The sequence below is a fragment of the Cynocephalus volans genome, chromosome 8 (assembly GCF_027409185.1).
Source record: "Cynocephalus volans isolate mCynVol1 chromosome 8, mCynVol1.pri, whole genome shotgun sequence".
NCBI lineage: Eukaryota > Metazoa > Chordata > Mammalia > Dermoptera > Cynocephalidae > Cynocephalus > Cynocephalus volans.
Window position 1 is genome coordinate 124,038,169 of NC_084467.1, and position 18,055 is coordinate 124,056,223.

At 47.9% G+C, this 18,055-nt stretch overlaps 1 protein-coding gene and 1 pseudogene across 1 annotated transcript; both read left to right on the forward strand.

The window, feature by feature from the left end:
- LOC134384376 (flavin-containing monooxygenase 5-like) overlaps positions 1-4,499 on the forward strand; it is a 108,507-nt pseudogene extending 104,008 nt beyond the window's left edge.
- Positions 4,500-4,595: 96 nt separating this feature from the next.
- POGK (pogo transposable element derived with KRAB domain) lies at positions 4,596-17,687 on the forward strand. The gene is made up of 6 exons (XM_063104928.1): positions 4,596-4,708; positions 6,051-6,184; positions 11,297-11,423; positions 12,144-12,239; positions 13,732-15,216; positions 17,036-17,687. The coding sequence occupies exons 2-5, from the start codon at positions 6,053-6,055 to the stop codon at positions 15,201-15,203; spliced, it is 1,827 nt and encodes a 608-aa protein (XP_062960998.1). The 5' UTR covers positions 4,596-4,708; positions 6,051-6,052; the 3' UTR covers positions 15,204-15,216; positions 17,036-17,687.
- Positions 17,688-18,055: the final 368 nt, after the last annotated feature.

Here is an 18,055-nt window from a genome sequence, read left to right on the forward strand (position 1 = left end):
AAAATGATTTCATAAAGAAAAGTCTGACTTTGTCTACAGGAGCCCTTCTATCCAGGCCCCTTAATTTTTGTAATTTTGTAATTGGATATCAACTCTTCCCCCTGCTGATGTGGATTCAAAAGCATTAGAAATTTCCAGTGGGTGATACAAAACACCAGCATTTCAGTCTCTCAGAGAATTGTCTCCTTTCTAGCGCTAGGCTGGAGCAATAATATTCAGAGAAGACTGACCAACAAATAAGCTTCCATCTAGCCCATAATCTCTAAATTCACTCCTCAGACCAAGATTTGAGCACCTACTGACTAGCCACCCCCCCCCCAAAAGATTTGAGCACCTGTGGGATAAAATACAAGAGCACTTTGAAAAGTTTATGGAAAGTCCAGTGCCAAAAATAAATAATTAACTAAAAAAGCCAATAAAGTACATGGAAAGATTTGTATTATTTTTCAATTCTATTTTCATAAACTTTTGGACTAGATTTCATTCATTTATCACTTAGCCATTGTCACTGACCACATTTGATATTATCCCTCAGCTTTTCCTAAGAAACAGCCATATTCAGCAGTTACATGCATGTGATGAGACTTTTAAGTGATTTTTATTCTTTCCCATGGCTAAAAGAACTTTTTTTCGAATAAGAAAAGCAGTTTACAGTCTAACATGTAAAGAGCTTGGAAGTGGTCACTCCCATCCTAACAAGTAAAAAAGCTGAACAACCTGAAATTTGAGGTCACAGGGCAGGGTGCTGCGCCCACCTCCCCCACCCCCCAAAATGGAGAGAGACAGGTGAATACAGAGAATCACGGCTTACCAGCAGAAGCCTGCTGCTGTTGTCAATAAGGCCGGAACATTTGCCAGAGGCTCGGGTGCAGACCAGCTTGTGAGATAAATGCGCCCCACCCAGGGGTGGGGCAGCCTCAGAGGAACCCCCACTCTTTCCTGAGTTTTACCTCCGGTAGCCCCACCAGGTTCCCAGGGTGAAGTCAGAGAAAATTCCCCTTATGCTTCCGGCAAGGTGGGGGACATGTAGCAGCTTTTTTTTTTTTTTTTTTAAAGCTGACCGGTAAGGGGATCTTAAACCTTGACTTGGTGTCATCACCACACTCTCCCAAGTGAGCAAACTGGCCATCCCTATATAGGGATCCGAACCCGTGGCCTTGGTGTTATCAGCACCACACTCTCCCAAGTGAGCCACAGGCTGGCCCTCAAGTAGCCACTTTGAAATAAGCCCAGAGCACTGTGTTCATCTTAACAAAAGCCTGCCCTTGGGGGAAAAGATTTTACCAGAGCCTAACAGACCTGGAAGAAGGGAAATACCCAACTCCAGCCCCTCTTCCTACCTCACTGAAGGGGGAAGGAGGGGAAGCTGAGAAGCACGTGTGAAGATCACAGCCCAAGAACACAGGCTCCCTAAAAGACTGAGACCTAATCATAGAATTGTAGAATGTTTCTCCAAATTTTAACACTGGTTCAGTCAAACTTTAAAAAAAAATAAAGATGACCAGTAAGGGGACCTTAACCCTTGACTTGGTGTTGTCAGCACCACACTCACCCAGTGAGATAACCGGCCATCCCTATATGGGATCCGAACCCGTGGCCTTGGTGTTATCAGCACCACACTCTCCCGAGTGAGCCACGGGCCGGCCCCTGCAAGCCTCAGATTCTATTTAATAAAGAGTCTCTGGGGAAATCCAAAGATGACAGGGGAGACAAAAACAAAAGCACTAGAGGAAATTGTAGCCTCTGACACCACAGCTACAGCAAACAGTAAGCACAGCATAACTCTTAGCTAGATATACCTAAAACCTCACGCTGAAGGCCTATTTACCTAAGTTTCTTTTACCTAACAGATCACGTCAGGCTTTCAACAAAAAATGACAAGCCCTGCAACAGAAAACACAGTTTGAAGAGATAAAGCAAACATCAGAAGCAGACTCAGGGCAGAGATTTGGGGATTATCAAACTTGGGATTTAAAATAACTATGCTTAATATGCCAAGTGCTTAGATGGAAAAAGTGAACCACATGCTGAAACAAGTGGGTAATGTCAACAGAGATACAGAAATTCAAAGAAGAAATTCTCTGCTGAAGGAGGTCAGAAATGTGTATTCACCAGGGGACACTACAGTTCAAACTTGAGTATTCTGTGGGATCTGAAGGTCTCTGGAATCCCTATGGTTTGTGTACTACAATAATCCAATAGGAAGAAGGATGAAGTCAGACCAACAGCATCATTAAAGAACTATTATGTTGATGACACAAGTGTTCTGCTGATATTTATTAAACACCTACTAATAAAAATCCATCCTACTGAATTACCAAAGCCATGCACTGTCTCAAAGACTTGCTTCAGTCACTGCCCATTCAGACTAAGATGAAGTCTTTATGGAGAGTGGAATGGCTGAACAATGGAGATGAGGGAAAGCTTGGACAACATCTGTTCTAACTCTCTCTTTTTGCAGTTGAGCAAACCCAAGCAGAGAGAAGTGAGATGACTTACAAAACCACGTAAACATGAGTAAGTCTGCAGTGCACTGTGCCTACACCGACACTTTGTTCCTACAGTAAGGCTTGCTAGTAATTATGGACCCATTAAAAAGGTGGGTCCCATGACTGTAATTGAGATCATGGGGCTGTGGGTTCAAAGTCAAGAATTCAGGTGGGTCACTGTTGGTTGGCCTCTTCCCACGAGCACCAAATCAAAGCTGCATGCAAACATTAGGGCTCTCAGAGACTAAAACTCTAACATAATATTCTTTCTGGTTATCTCATAACCTGTACTCTGGTGGGTACAGGGGACCAAACCCTAGACCTTGGTATTATCAACACCATGCTCTAGCCAGCTTAGCTAACTAACCAGCTCCTCACTTTTTTCTTTTCCTATATTAATTTTTTTTTGGTAATAAGTTGAGGTGCCAAGAATGCCCCTAGTGCAAGCCTTCCCCCTTCCTGACATCCTCCTCACTTTTCCATTTGAACCTGTCATTTCCTCAGAAAAGAAGGGAATGTCAATCAATTTAAGCTGTAGCTAGCTCCTGCTCTAAAAATACTAACTTCACACACAAAAAGAACTGTTCATTAAAACATAAAAAATTCTAACCTCCCTCCCACCCTCCCGCCCCCCCCCTTGAATAATCTCCATCCATCGACTAGACCTTCTCTGGTCTGGAGTTGACAGCTGTGATTACACTTCAGAGATGTGTTGTGATACCTTACTACATTTTATGTATTAAGAGCACAGCCCCACAGAGGCCTCTCCCATGGCAGGGGGAAGTAAAATTTACAGATAAATAAATAGAAATGGCCACAATCCTATTTAAACAGATCTATCCCAGCAGGAACTCAGGTCTCAGGGATAATCTAAAATTTGACAAAGACTCTCTCCTTGACCAAACTTAATCAGGCTCTTGGGCCCTCTTCTTGACTAGGCCCCCACCTTGGACCCCTGCCCCACCTTCAGCCTGCCCAGGCCAGTTTTAGCAAATCCTGCTAAGTCAGTTTAGAGAGAATCCCCGACCCTTGGTATCTGATCAAATTCCTCATCCCCCACCCTTGATATCTGATCACCCTGGCCTGCCTGCAGCAAGAATCCTGTTAAGTCAGTTTCGCAAGAATCCCTCTACTCTTACCTCTTAGTAATTTTCCATTCACTGATCCCCCTCATTCAGCTCTTTGGCTATAAATCCTCACTCGTCTTCATTGCATTCAGTGTTGAACCCCATCTCTCTCCCCTATTGTGATCATCTTGACACCTATCACAATAACCCTGAATAGAGTCTTTATTGTTTTAACAAGTGCCAGAATAACTTTTCCTTTAACAAGTTCCCAACAAAATCCCAAAGCCAGAATCTTTTTCTGGATATGAGAAGGGCTTCTGGGCTTCTCGGGACGCTTGTTGGACAGTTTACAGAGCTGCGAGTAAACAGCTCCCTTGATCATTTCGGAGAAGAAAGATCCTCCTACATACCTACTAGGTCCACGAGACTACTTGCTTGGGATACAGCAGCCAACTACAAACATCAGGAAGTTCCTTCTCCATGTGTATTACGGACAAATGGTGGACATAAGCCTGCCAGAATACTAACATTGTTCCCCCCAAACCTCGGGCCCCTCCTCATCCCCCCCCCCCCCCCGCCACCTCCTTGCTGGTCTAGTCTTCAGGACGCATTCCTTGAAGCATGGCGAGGGTGCCTGCGTGCTCAGCCAAGCAAGTGCAAACCGCCGGTGAATGCAAACGAGCCCATGGATGTATGCACCCACGTTACACCCGGTTAAAAACTAAATCCGGGCTCTTCCTCCCTGCCTCATCCACGCTGAGGTCGCACACGGTGCACTCGCAGCGCAGCGGACTGCACCGGAGGGGAGAGAAGGCAGAGGCCAGAGCTGCCCAAGACAGCGAGGGGCCGTCCCGGGAGGCGCGCGGACCGGCCGGAAGCGGCGCCGGGAGGAGGGTCCGGAGCTGGCGCGGGCGCCGTCCCCAGCGTCGCGGAGGCCTGCTGACATCAGCCGCGCTCCTCCCCTCGCCTCCCAACACCCTCAGCTCCCGGCCGGGCCCTCCCTCCTCCCACCACGTGTCCTCCTCGCTCCGTCCCAAGGGGCCGCGCGCACGGGAAGCCGGAGAGGCGGAAAGGATGGCGCTGTGACAGCCGGGCTGGAGCCCTCGCGTCCCCACCGCGGCTCAGCCCGCGCCCCGGCCGCTCGGCCCCGCGGTGAGTGCGCGCCCGCGGCGGGACGGGGGTACGGCGGGGCGGGGACGGGGGCGGCGGCGCGGATCCTACCCCGGGGCCCGGCAGCAGGGCCGCGGCGGGGGCGGGGGTGCCCAGGCTGCAGCCGCCGCCTTTGTTGCGGGCCCGCCGGGGGTGGCAGGCGGCGCCGGCTCTCGCCGCCCGGCAGGTGCGCTGGGGCCGGGAGGAGGCCTGGCGGGGAGGTGGGCCTCGCGGAGGGGGCCGCGGAGAAAGGGAAGTGGGACAAGATGGCTGGAAAAATCCGAGCGTGCCCGGGGGCGGCGGCGGCGGCGGGCGGGGCGGCGGCGGCGGCTGCGGGCACCTTCGCGCCGGGCGGCGGCCCCTCCCACCTCCTGCCCCCGAGCCGGCCCGGAGGCTGCGGCCAAGTTCCGGCCGCAGCTCCGGGGGTCTGCAGCCTAGGCCGGCCGGCCCAGACTCATTTCTGCCGTGTTCGTCGTACTTTTTTGGAAATACATCGAAGAAGCCGACTTTGAACCTTTGAACTCCAGAGGGATCTTTTCTCTGGAAGCCCCGGAAGATGAGGCCCACAAGATGCACACTCACTCCCCACCTAGCTATTGCCCGCGCCCCTAGGGGGCAGGAGCGCGGCCCTTTGTACCGGCCTTCGACTCGGCGAATGGAGAATTTGCGGCCCAGAGGCAACGAGCCACTTCCCAGTGGGGGTGGGCCCCAGCAGATTTCTGCATCTTCTTGGGGGTTGTACCCCTCACTATGTGTCACTGACACCTGGGTTTGGAGACCCCATTAAGGTAGAATGGCTATTTTCTGAACCAGATCTTGGACAGAGCCTTTGAATTTGGAAAATCCAGGCGGTGGGTATACGGAGCCAGCCCCTCTCCCGATGCTTAACTGGCTTCTAGGACCAGTCCAGTTGAGTAGGGCCCTGTCTGTGTTCGGACACCTTTGATAGCAAGTCAACACCCCTCTCCTGCCGCTGATTCCGTGTTTGGGTGGCACTCACGGGCAGGGAGGAAGTTCTGTCCCTGAATGTTTACCCACTGGCCTGTTCTGCCCTTCGGTCTCTGCGGAACTAGTCTGGTCTCCCACGGATAGCTTGTTAAATATTTGAAGGCAGCCAGATATGTTATCTACCCAAGCCCCTCTTATCATAATTAAATGTGTCACCTTCCAGCTTCTTGGCGGTTTCCCTGAAGCCCTCCCTTCCCACGTGGGCCTCTGTTGCCTTCATTCCGCCGGAGCAGAACTTGGGACTGAAGAGGTGTGCGTCTGGCTGAGCCTCTTCCATCACAGGCTTTGGAGTGTTCACACTGACACCTGATTTTCCTGAACTGAATCTTGCTTGCAGAGATGGAGTCCACAGCCTACCCTATCAATTTGACTCTGAAAGAAGAGGAAGAGGAAGAAGAGATTCAGAGCCGGGAACTGGAGGATAGACCTGCAGATATGCAGAAAGTGCGGATCTGCTCCGAGGGCGGATGGGTAAGTGAGAAGGTATGGGGAGGAGCAGGCCCTGGAGCCAGGCTTGCTTTTAAGGCTCCTGCTCAGGCAGACGTGGGAAGTAAAAATAGCTCAGCCCAGTGTTTGCATTCCTGAGAAAACAACCCTGCGGCTTTAAAAGGCAGTGCAAAGAAAGGAAGAGGTGATTATGGGAACAGCCCCTTCAGCCATGTTGCTTATCATCAAATTGGAAGTCCTAGATGTTGAGACTTTGTCTGTCTCCTTCTCACATTTTCCTTACACCCTGCTCAATGCCAGGCACTTTGTGGGCACCAAATAAATGTTTGCTTATTTCCTGCTGGTGAAGGGAACCATTTTAAATAAGATTTGGGGTATTGACGTGACGTGAAGACAGTTCAGGCCAGTTGGTCCCATGTGAGCACCTCTTATAATTGTTCACTCAGGAGAGCTGCAGGTCCATCTGACCTGTATTTATACAAACAGAATAGTGTGCTAAAAGTAGAGTAAACTTATGCAAATATAAATGCAACAGGTACTCATAGTTATAGTTACCTATAATTATTAACAGTAGTTACTAGAACTCATGGCAATTCGGTATGAATGTTGAGCATTTTAAATAAGCAACAAATTGACATTCCCTTTCTCTGCTTAGTTTTCCACTGTGTATAAGCATCAGTATATATATCCTTTGTTTCCTAGGAGAGTCCCTATTCATAGAACCATGGTACTTCCAAATTATCCACTCCAGCTCCCCTCCCACCTAAGGGAACTGGAGTACAGAAGGTTATTTGCTTTGCTTCAAGGATACACGTGCACACTGACATTTGTTCTTAAAAGCAGGCCTCCTGAGCTGTACCCTTAAAAGTAATGCATTTTGCTGTGTGTATGTTATACTTCAATAAAACAAATAAAATACAGTGCAGCACCAGGCTCTGGGTTTGCCAGTCTAGCTGTGGAGGCTGCGCTGCCTTTCTTTTTTTAAAAGTTCTTTGCCCACCCCGTCCTCCTTCCCAATCCTGATCCGAGCAGGAGTCAATCCCATCTAGCCTGCAGCAAGACCTCAAGGGAGTAGAAACCCTGGGCTTTGAGGCTAAATTGGAAGTAGAGTGGAGAACCTTGGAAAATGGGTGCAGTAGAAGTGGGCATCTGAACATGTTGGGGCAATGAGAAAAGAGCAAGGTGAAGACCGTGGTTGGGCTGGGAAAGAAGGAAGTATCCAGAAGAGCTGGAGGAAAGAGCCTGGCAGCTTCTGGTGCTAGGGATTTGGTATTGGTGGCCTCCAGGCAGTCTGCTGTTCGTCTGCAGTTACTGAACTCGGTGCTGTGTGTAAACACAATATCCTACCTTTGTGGACTTCCTAGTCTTGTGTGCAAGAGAGGGAAGCAAACATAATTAATAGTACAGTGCTGGAGGTCAGCTCAGGATATGTTAGCAGCCAAGAGAGAAGGCCTCATTCAGGCTGAAAGACTCAAGAGGCTTCCTGGATAAGGCCCAGTCTTGAGCAGTGGGTGATTTTGCCCCTGGGGGCCATAACTGGAGACACTTCTGGTTGTCATGACTCCATGAGGATTGAGGGGAGAGAGATCTTACTGGCATCTAGTGGGTAGAGGTCAGGGATGCTGCTATACATCTGCAGCACATACACAGGACATCCCCCTCCCCCAACACTCAACAAAGAATTACCTGGCCCAAAATGTTAGTTGTTCTGAGGTTGAGAAACCCTCCTCTAGAACATTAAATTAGGGGAAGAAAGAGTTGAATATGTTCTTTATGTGTGTGCTTTGGTTGTAGAAAACTGTTAGGGTGATCAATAAAAGCCTTTCAGACATAAGAACTGTGCTATATATTAGGATAAAATTCTATTGAATTGAAGTAGATATTCAACTTCAAGTAGAAAAAAGAAAAAATGTACTTTGAACTGGGTCTCAGTAATGAGCAGGATCAGCCAGAGGAAGAGAGGGGGTTTGCACCCCAGGCAAGAAGACAGCAGGAGCACTGGAGAGGTCTCGTGTGCAGAGTAGCTGGAACCTGAAGCACAGGCAGGGAGTGGAAGAGGATAAGGTGGGGTAGAAGTAGGCCAGGCCAGGGGCCAGGGAGGTGTGCTGTGCTGTACCGAGTAGGTTGAGCTCCAGTTCTGAGGAGTGAGTCCTTAGCCCTTCTTTCTAAGGGAAGCCTGCAGCTGTCTATACAGCCACCATGCTGAGGCCCAAGTGGCCTGCTGAGAAAGCACAGGCTTTGGAGTGTCAGTCTTTCTAGCTGCTCTCTGACGTTAGGCAAGTTACTTAACCACTCTGTTTGCTCACGCATAAAAGTGCCCATATTCCTGGCTTATCTAAGGATTCAGTGAGATAGCGTGTTTAATGTCAGAGGGAGTGCCCTGTTCTGTGCCTGGCACATAGCAGGCGCTCCAGCAGTGCATCAGTAGAAACTGCCCTCAACAAGATGAAGCTTCGGTGAGGCTGTGCAGTGCGTAAGCACTTTACAACAGTTACCCTTCAAGATAAGTGCTGGAGTACCAACTTGTTGAGCAGAGCAAGGAAGAACACCTATCTGATGAGTCCTTGATCTTCTGAGGGCAGGGAGGTGGGCAGGGATTGAGGACCACTACCTGTGAGGCCGAGAAAGGGTGTGGGGGGGTGTTGAATGCAGACCTTGTTTACCTTCTGCTGTATTGGTCCAGATAAAAGGCCTCTGTGGGTCGAGGGGAGGCCTGCACCGCAGGGCCAAGCTGAAGGCTTGCTCAGTTCTCACAGAGGCTTGCTTTTTTGAGGAGAATTTCTAAGCCGCTGCACTGTGCCTCTGGAGTATAATGTGGGCTTGTTTGAAGATCCTCGTGGCTCAGTCATTATGAGGAGGAAATGAATCCCACATCAGCCTCAAGCCTTCTCACAGCTTCAGGGCTCCTGATACCTGGTATTTTTACCAAGCCCAGAATGTGTTAACCCCTAAGAGTATCAGTAGCCCCTCTGCATTGACAGGCATGGCCAGTCCTGTGTCCCATTTTATCAGCAAAGGGAAAGGGACTATAAATAGATATGGCCTAGATCCGGAGCTTCCTAGGGAGAGAAAAGGCCAAGGGAGAGTTGTTTAAAGCCTGGGAAGTGGGAAGAGAGTGGGGTGGAAAATTCCTGGCTGACTGGCTTCCCAGATTGAGGAAGAAGCCTGAGGAAAGCCTAGAGACCAATCCGTTTTTACCTCCTGTATTTCACACTTAGGGATTTTTGTCCATTCTTACTCCAAAGAGTAGGCTTGGTTTTGTGACAGATAAAGTTTAACGATTGTTTGAAACTGTTCCAAATGGAATGCGAGAAGGGAAATACAGAAATTGTTAACCTAGATTGTTTATTCAAAAACACGTTTTTAAATGACAACTAGTTGCAGGAAGTGTTCTTGGCTTAAGGAAGCAAGGAATTCATGCAGGCTCTGCTCAGTGGAGGGAGCAGACAGGAAACCAAAATAATATTGCAGAGGGACAAGTGCCATGGCAGCGTTGAGCCCAGGGCATCACAGGCACATGTAGGTGTGCTCACCGTGGGAGCAGATCGGGCTTCCTGAGGGACATCTGGGCTGAGTCTCAGAAGGCGGGTGGGTGTTAGCCAGGCCAGGAATGCGGAGGACCTCCGAGGCCCGCGGAGAAGTATGGGCAGACATATGGAGGTGTCAGGAATGGTTTGTTCAGGGAACTGCAAGCAGCCGAGTACAGCTGGAGCACAGAGGTGGGGAGAGTTGAGGGTTAGTCGCCTGGGAGGCAGCTTTGCTCCCTGTGTAGTGGAGCCTTGGAGTCAGACAGTGCTGAGTCCGAATCTCAGCCCTGCCGAGTCCGAATCTCAGCCCTGCCGAGTCCGAATCTCAGCCCTGCCATTTATTGGCTGTGTGACTCAACCTGGAAATGAGGCCTCTCTGAGCCCATTTCCTCCTTGGTTAGATGGGGATGTCCACTCCTTCACAGGGTTGTTGGGGGAAATAAATGAAACAGATACAGGACCTTTTCTAGTCAGTGCTCCCTGTGCGTCAGGTGCTGTGGGTTGGGGAGAGAGTGAGTGGGCCTGCAGCGTGTCTAAGTGACTGATGGTCTGACACCTGCAGAGGCTGCAGGCTGGACAAACACTAATGTTCTAAGCTCAGGAAAAAAAATATCACAGTCACCCAAACCCAAGGTGCTACTTTGAGGAATAGATTTGAAGGCGAGAATACAAAGTAACCAGCCTGAAATAAGCTGCCCAATGATTTCCTACCACTAAATACGATGAGCTTTGGAGCAGAATTTTTATTGACTGAAAGAAAAAAACAGAGTAAAAAGAAAGGCAAAGTGTTTAAAAACAAGAGGAGGTTGGTTTGGGTGGCTCGACTGCCTTTAGCTACTGAGGACCCTTTCTGCTGGTGGCAGGAAAGGAGGAGAGTGGGGAAAGCAGAGGGACAGGGGAGGAGAGCCATCTCCGCAGAAAAGGGGACGTCCTTAGGGCTTTCTGCTTCCTGTTGACCTGGTCTAGGCATCAAAGCAAACTAGTTTGTTGTGGCATCTCGTTACATGAATTAAGCTCTAATTAGCCCTTTTCTTCTACTCATGCTCCTGTGGATTGGAAAGGCCAAGTAGGGCCCCTTCCCCCACTGGCTCCTCCCTGAGCGGCTTTGGGTTCCAAGTCAAACACTAGAGTTAGTGCCCTTGGAAATGGAGTGCCCTGGAAAACCACAAAGATACCGTGGAGAGCAGTAATCCTGTTCCAATTCACAAACCCACCCCACTACACCTACCCTGGGCTGAGGGTCTTTGACTGGAGGATAGGAGGCATGGGTTGGGATGAGTGTGTTGGTGAAGGCACTTTCTCTGGTGTGGCTGTCCTCCATCTCTGTGAACCGCTCTCACTGCAGTATGTTGATGTCCAGTGTCCCCCGACCTGGTGATGGGCAGTAGGGAGTGATCCTCTCAGTTGCTGCTTTCCCTGTCTGTGAACTGAGGGGTTGGCAGCCACTGTGCTCTTGCCCTCGTTTTGCCTCTGGTAGCCGTGTGAATGTGGACAGACCAAGTCCCCCAGGTCGGGGCCCCTTACCTGACCTGGGAGATCCTGCCCAGTGTGAAAGTCTATGTCTGCATATGCCTATGAGTCGTTGAGAAAGGCCTGTTCACTGTTGCAGGTACCTGCCCTATTTGATGAGGTGGCCATATATTTTTCCGACGAGGAGTGGGAAGTTTTGACGGAGCAACAAAAGGCCCTCTACCGGGAAGTCATGAGGATGAACTATGACACTGTCCTGTCCCTGGGTAAAACTTTGTTTTCCTTTGTCTCCTGGAAGCTTTTAGCCCAGAGAATTGTTTCCATGTCTCTTCTCTGGTGTATCCAACATCTCTCTCTCCTGAATGTGGACTCTGTCCCCTCGGTGCCTGTGCCCGTTTGATTTCCTGTTTTTGATTTGGGCAGGATATAAATAGTGTGCCCTTCTACTCAGCCACTCATGCCACCTCCCAAAACCGCCCCCCTTCAACCCAGGCGTTTGCATTTAAAAAACACATAACCTTACAAATGTCACCATGGATGTGGGCCTGGGTTTCGTTGTTCCTTAAGAGGGAAGTCAGGCCTCATTATCCTGTCGGCCTCAGAAGCTTGGGGACATGCCCCCCAAAATGCTCGCTCCCCTCCTGGCACTGATACTATCCATCTTATTGGAATGTGGCCATTTGGAAGGTTGCCCAGTTTACTCATACAGGTACCAAAATGTTCATTAGATCAGTAGCTGCATCCACCCACTTCCCTGATAAATGCGATTCTTTTTGTGTTGTTACTGGTACCAGCCCTCAGCAGCAGAGATCCATAAATTCCCTTGGACAAACCTATTTTCCATTGTATTTTTCCATTAAGTATCCCTGAACCTTTTGTCTTTCCCAAAGGGGTGGGGTGTTTCTCTGGTATCATAAAGTACTTACTTTGGTAGTGCTCCAGGACAGTAACACACAGCTGTTCCCTGTTTTATTTCCAACATACAGAATTCCCATTCCCTAAGCCAGACATGATCACTCGGTTGGAGGGGGAGGAGTCTCGGAGTTCTGACGAGTGGCAGCTCCAAGGAGGAACCTTGGCAGGTACTCAGAATAAGCCAGTTCAGGATCCGTCTAAACGGGAGCAATATGAAGCTGGATTTTCAGTTTCTGTATACATTTCTGTGCAGTATCTTAAGACTGAGGCAGGGTTGTGAGGCAGAAAGATCAGTGCCAGTCTTTGGAGTTTAAAAATCTCCCTCTTTAAGAACCGGCTCGTGGCTCACTTGGGAGAGCGTGGTGCTGACAACACCAAGTCAAGGGTTAAGATCCCCTTACCCGGTCATCTTTTAAAAATAAAATAAAAATCTCCCTCTTTACAATGCTGTGTGACCTTAGGCAACTTCTTTCACCTCTCTGAGCCTCCATTTCTTCATCTGTCAACTGTGGGTAATAAGACTTGATGTATAAGCTTGTATGTGGATGAAGAGAAAGGCTATATAGCATGTGGTCCAGCATACCTCCTGGGTGAACATGGCCCCTTCAGTAGCACAGCATACACTGCTGCAAACTGAGGAATAGTGAGAGGAAGCGTGTTTCCAGTTATTTACTGTGGCTTCCTGACCATTTTATGCTGGATAGAAGAAGCAGTAACAGCTGTAATACACATTGTGAGAAAATATGTCTGGAAATACTTAGTCCTTTATCAAGAAAAGTAGTTGGGAGGGTAGCAGTCATATAAATACAGCATAGCTTCCAGATAGCAAGAATAGTTTTATTTGCCTTTTCTCTATAGGTAAAAGTTTAAAATGCCATATTTCATTGATTCAGAGACATATTTTCCCCCCACCACTTTAACATCTCTGAAATTGAGAATGCCTCTTAAAACTGATGGCATGTCATAGTTTAATTAATGGCAGTTTTTTCTTTCTTAGTGGCACATAATGATGCATCCTACAACTTTGATGGCATTTTAGTTTTGGTGCGATATGGTAATTTTCCCAAGTCACATTCAGTTTCCGTGACCACCTTCTAAATATAAACATGCAGTGAAACACAGTTTTCATGTTGGTGTACAAGAACCAGTTTGCTGCCGTATAAGCTTAACTTTGCTAAGTGTGGTTTCTGCTATAGGTTTTCTTGGTTCAAGGGATGTGATTCAGCCAGGATATATCCAAGTCCCTGTAATATTATGTGGTAATATGGATTACATTTGGATTCTCATCCACATAAAAAATGTTTTGGCCCAAACACGGCCCCCAAATTATTTGGTCCTAGCTTGTTGCCTGCGTTCATTTCCCAGCTCTGCCACTTTCTAGCTTGGCTGTCTTACTGCTTTATTTAACCTCTGTCTCCTCACTTTCCTCATCTGCAAAGAAGGAACAGTGATAACCCACAGTTATTGTGAGAATTATATGAGATCATGTAAGTTGGCACATGGATTAAGACTTAGGAAATGTTATCTGTTATTAATGTTACTACTTTTGGTGAACCTCAGGTTAAGGTACTCTTGGCATTTCAACCCTAAAAAGCCAGAGAATAAACCATTTTGCTTACTGGCATTATTTCCACCCTTCCCTGTTTGTTTGTCTCCCAGAAAACGACGAATCTGATGTAAAGCCTCCAAATTGGGCAGGCCCGGTGAATACCACCCCCCAGTTTGCTCAGCCTCAGCACCTGGACAGCTTTGGCCTCCGCCTGCCCCGGGACATCACGGAGCTGCCTGAATGGAGTGAGGGATGCCCCTTCTACATGGCCATGGGCTTCTCAGGCTGTGACCTCTCTGCTGACGACATAGCTGGGAAGTTTCAGTTCAGCCGGGGCATGCGCCGCAGTTACGATGCAGGGTTCAAGTTAATGGTGGTGGAGTATGCCGAGAGCACCAACAACTGCCAGGCTGCCAAGCAGTTCGGAGTATTGGAAAAAAATGTTCGAGACTGGCGCAAAGTGAAGCCGCAGCTCCAGAATGCCCATGCTATGCGGCGTGCGTTCCGAGGCCCCAAGAATGGGAGGTTTGCTCTGGTGGACCAGCGTGTGGCCGAATATGTCAGATACATGCAGGCCAAAGGGGACCCCATCACCAGGGAAGCGATGCAGCTGAAAGCTCTCGAAATCGCCCAGGAAATGAACATTCCCGAGAAGGGATTCAAGGCCAGCTTGGGTTGGTGTCGAAGAATGATGAGAAGGTATGACCTGTCCCTGAGGCATAAAGTGCCTGTGCCCCAGCACCTGCCTGATGATCTGACCGAGAAACTCGTCACTTACCAGCGGAGCGTCCTGGCTCTGCGCAGGACCCACGACTATGAGGTGGCTCAGATGGGAAATGCAGATGAGACGCCAATTTGTTTAGAGGTGCCCTCGCGCGTGACTGTTGACAACCAGGGCGAAAAGCCCGTCCTGGTCAAGACGCCGGGCAGGGAGAAACTGAAAATCACTGCAATGCTTGGCGTCTTGGCTGATGGGAGGAAATTACCTCCATATATCATTTTGAGGGGAACATATATCCCGCCCGGGAAGTTCCCCAGTGGAATGGAGATCCGCTGCCACCGGTACGGGTGGATGACTGAGGACTTGATGCAGGACTGGCTGGAGGTGGTGTGGAGACGGAGGATGGGAGCGGTGCCCAAGCAGCGGGGGATGCTGATCTTGAACGGCTTCCGGGGCCATGCAACCGACTCTGTGAAGAGCTCCATGGAGAGCATGAACACCGACATGGTGATCATCCCAGGGGGCCTGACCTCGCAGCTTCAGGTGCTGGATGTGGTCGTCTACAAACCGCTGAATGACAGTGTGCGCGCCCAGTACTCCAACTGGCTTTTGGCCGGGAACCTGGCGCTGAGCCCCACCGGGAACGCCAAGAAGCCGCCCCTGGGCCTCTTCCTGGAGTGGGTCATGGTTGCATGGAATAGCATCTCAAGTGAATCCATTGTCCAAGGGTTCAAGAAGTGCCACATCTCCAGCAACTTGGAGGAGGAAGACGATGTCCTGTGGGAAATCGAGAGTGAGTTGCCAGGAGGAGGAGAACCACCAAAAGAATGTGATACAGAAAGCATGACTGAGGGCAACTGAAGGAAGAGTCAAGGTAACCAGTGGGAGGGAACACTCAGCGGCTTTGCTAATTGACATGTTTGGTTCTTTAAACACCTTTTCTCTTTCCATTACTTTTCTCTGTTTTCAAGTTCTCTTAGAGCCTGCAGTGCAGTAGTGTGGGTAACAGGCCATCAGCATTTTCTCCTTTACATGAGACTTATTGCTTGGCTTACTTTGTGTGTATTTTGCTCTACGGCCTGGACCCAGGAGCACTTGTAAAATACATAAAATGAACAGAGTGACCTGTCAGAACATTTCAACGGAGAGCTGTAATGCTGAAAGAAAGTATTTGGGCCTGAAGAAGCATAGTCTGACATTGCACACTTCACAAATTTTTGTCTGAAAAGCCAACTTTTTTCTTTCCCTTATAAGTCATGCTGAACACTTAGGGCCAGTATGTGTGCCTGATGTACTTGGGACAGTTGTACCTACTTTTTGCTGGTCTGTAGGACCATGACAGAAGAGACCACTGAGTGTGCCTTTAGTACAGAAACACCTTCTGGGCCTCAGATCCCAGTCCTGGGGTGGTCTACTGTATGCCAACCAGGGAAATAAAAATAGTAGCTTCTGCTTGCGTTTTCTTTCTTAGAGAATTCAAGGGTTTCATTTGTTTGTCTGTTTGTTTGTTTGTGGGTTCTTTTAAACATCATTTTAGTCTCAATGACCTTCACGTGGAGTGGGCAATTAGAATACTTTCCTATAGTCAGCAGATGTCTGAAGGAAGATATTTTTAAATTGAATCTTTACACCAAAAAAAGAAAATACAACAGGGTGCACATGTAGGACGACAGTGAGTAAAGTTTGAGAGCGGAGTATAGAGGAGCAGCGTTAAAAGGAAACGGGCCTAAGAGACACAGCGCTAGTGAAATAAGCCCACAACGCCCCCCACACACCTTAAGAGAGGAGAATGACCATGTGCAGTAGGGGAAACAACAGCTCTTACCTTCCTGTTCTTGTTTCCCTAATTGTTCATTAATTTTTTTCCTCCAGACAGGATGTTTTATATGAAAGAAAGGACCCGAAGTCATCTTGACACATTTTTTTTCTTTCTTTTAAAGTGTAATTAGGTGTTATCATCTTCCTTGCTTTTTTTTCCAAATGAAATGCCAATGGAAATCTTTCACCCCACATCAGGCTGTGTAAGTACGTCTGTGTATTGAAGGGTAACTTATGTCTGCTTCCTTCCCCCAAATCAAAGTGGATTCATATCACTGAACTCCATTGTAATTCTGGAGGATTGTGATTACAATTGTGATTGTAATTCTGTAATTACACTAGAACAAGGAGAAGTTCTTACCATTTTGTTCAAAATCACTGAAATTGTTTTTTTCCGCATGTCCTCCTCTTTCCAAAACTGCATTCAGCCTCTTTTTTCTGCTAACCATGATGCCCCCTCCATTGGATATGACTGTAAGTTACAGTGGGTTTTCATCTTCTCATTTACCTTTTGCTTTTTCCCTCTCCTTGTTAGATAACATTTTGTGCATTTTTAATTTTCTAAGCTACTTACCACCCAAGGGACTCGATCAAAAACTGCCAGAAGACAGAGAAAGGCTACATACGCTACGCTGCAGCCATGAACATATGCATTCACATTTGCTCCCAGTCCTGAGCTTTTGCTCTTCTAGACTGCCACACTTCTCTGTGCAGCTGCTGCGGAAGTGACGGAAGGAGATAGGGGTTTGCAGTGAACAGATTTATGAGGAGACATACTGGCATAAAACTGCCTCTTGTCATCTATTTGTAAATCAGACTTATGATATCCAAAAATCCAAGGATCAATTCACACTTAGGTTCTCTCTGTTTTCCAGCAAATGGAACTGCGATTGAATCAGTTGGGGAGGAAAACCCTCAAGCAGATTATTCCTGAAAGTGTGGATGCACAGGAACAGCAGGAAGAGGCAGTGTGGACAGCAGCCTGTGCATACCATCCCTGGACGCAGCTCGGCCCCACCCCACACCGGAAGCTGTCAGAAAAGTCTAGAACCCTGAATTTCATCAGAGATATGATTAGAAAAGAAACTGCTTCTGCCCTCTTTTTTGTTTGGGAGATTACTCCATCTGTCCATCAAAAGAGACCTGTAAATATGAATGAATGAAGGTGTTTCCCAGAGAAGAGACCATTTGTTCCATGCCAACAAGAGAATGAAATGGGCATCACTCCAGTGGTGTCCCTTGTGTGGAGAAAACTTCAAGTAAATGTTTTATTCTGCCTTTGAAAATGCTTCCAAGAGTAGACCTGTCCCCACACAGGTCAAGACTACAAAGAAGGCTTTGTAGAAATGTGTCACTTACATACACCTGCTACTTACACATTTCTTTTTTAGAAAAATGAGATACTAATGATAACAAAATTAAGACATACTGGCCTGGTGCCAGCAGATGGCTTTTCTATGGACAGATTAAGGTTAGTGTGGAAGATATAGTTTAAAATAAAGTATGCTGTTTTATTTATCTTCCCAATCTGGTTGGCAGCTAGACTTTTTTAGGGTCTCTAATGGCCTGTTTTTTTCATTATATTTAATGATAGGGCAAAGTTACACAAAGCTCTTCTGTTTCTCAGGCTGCCTGCAGAAGAAGTCACTGTAAATTATCTGCTGTCTACATGGTACAAAGTCCATTGACTCATCTGATACTTGTGTTAGTTTCTTTAATAGTTTTATCACAAGGGTGGTGGGAGGGCTTGGGCCTTTAACCACAGCTGTTTCAAGACTTCAGTCTTCTGCCCTACAGGAACAGGTGGGAGGTCATGGAATTTTTACACTAAAATAATTTGCATTCCCACATAGAGTGAGTATTATAAAAACATTCCTTCAAAGCTATCTACGCTA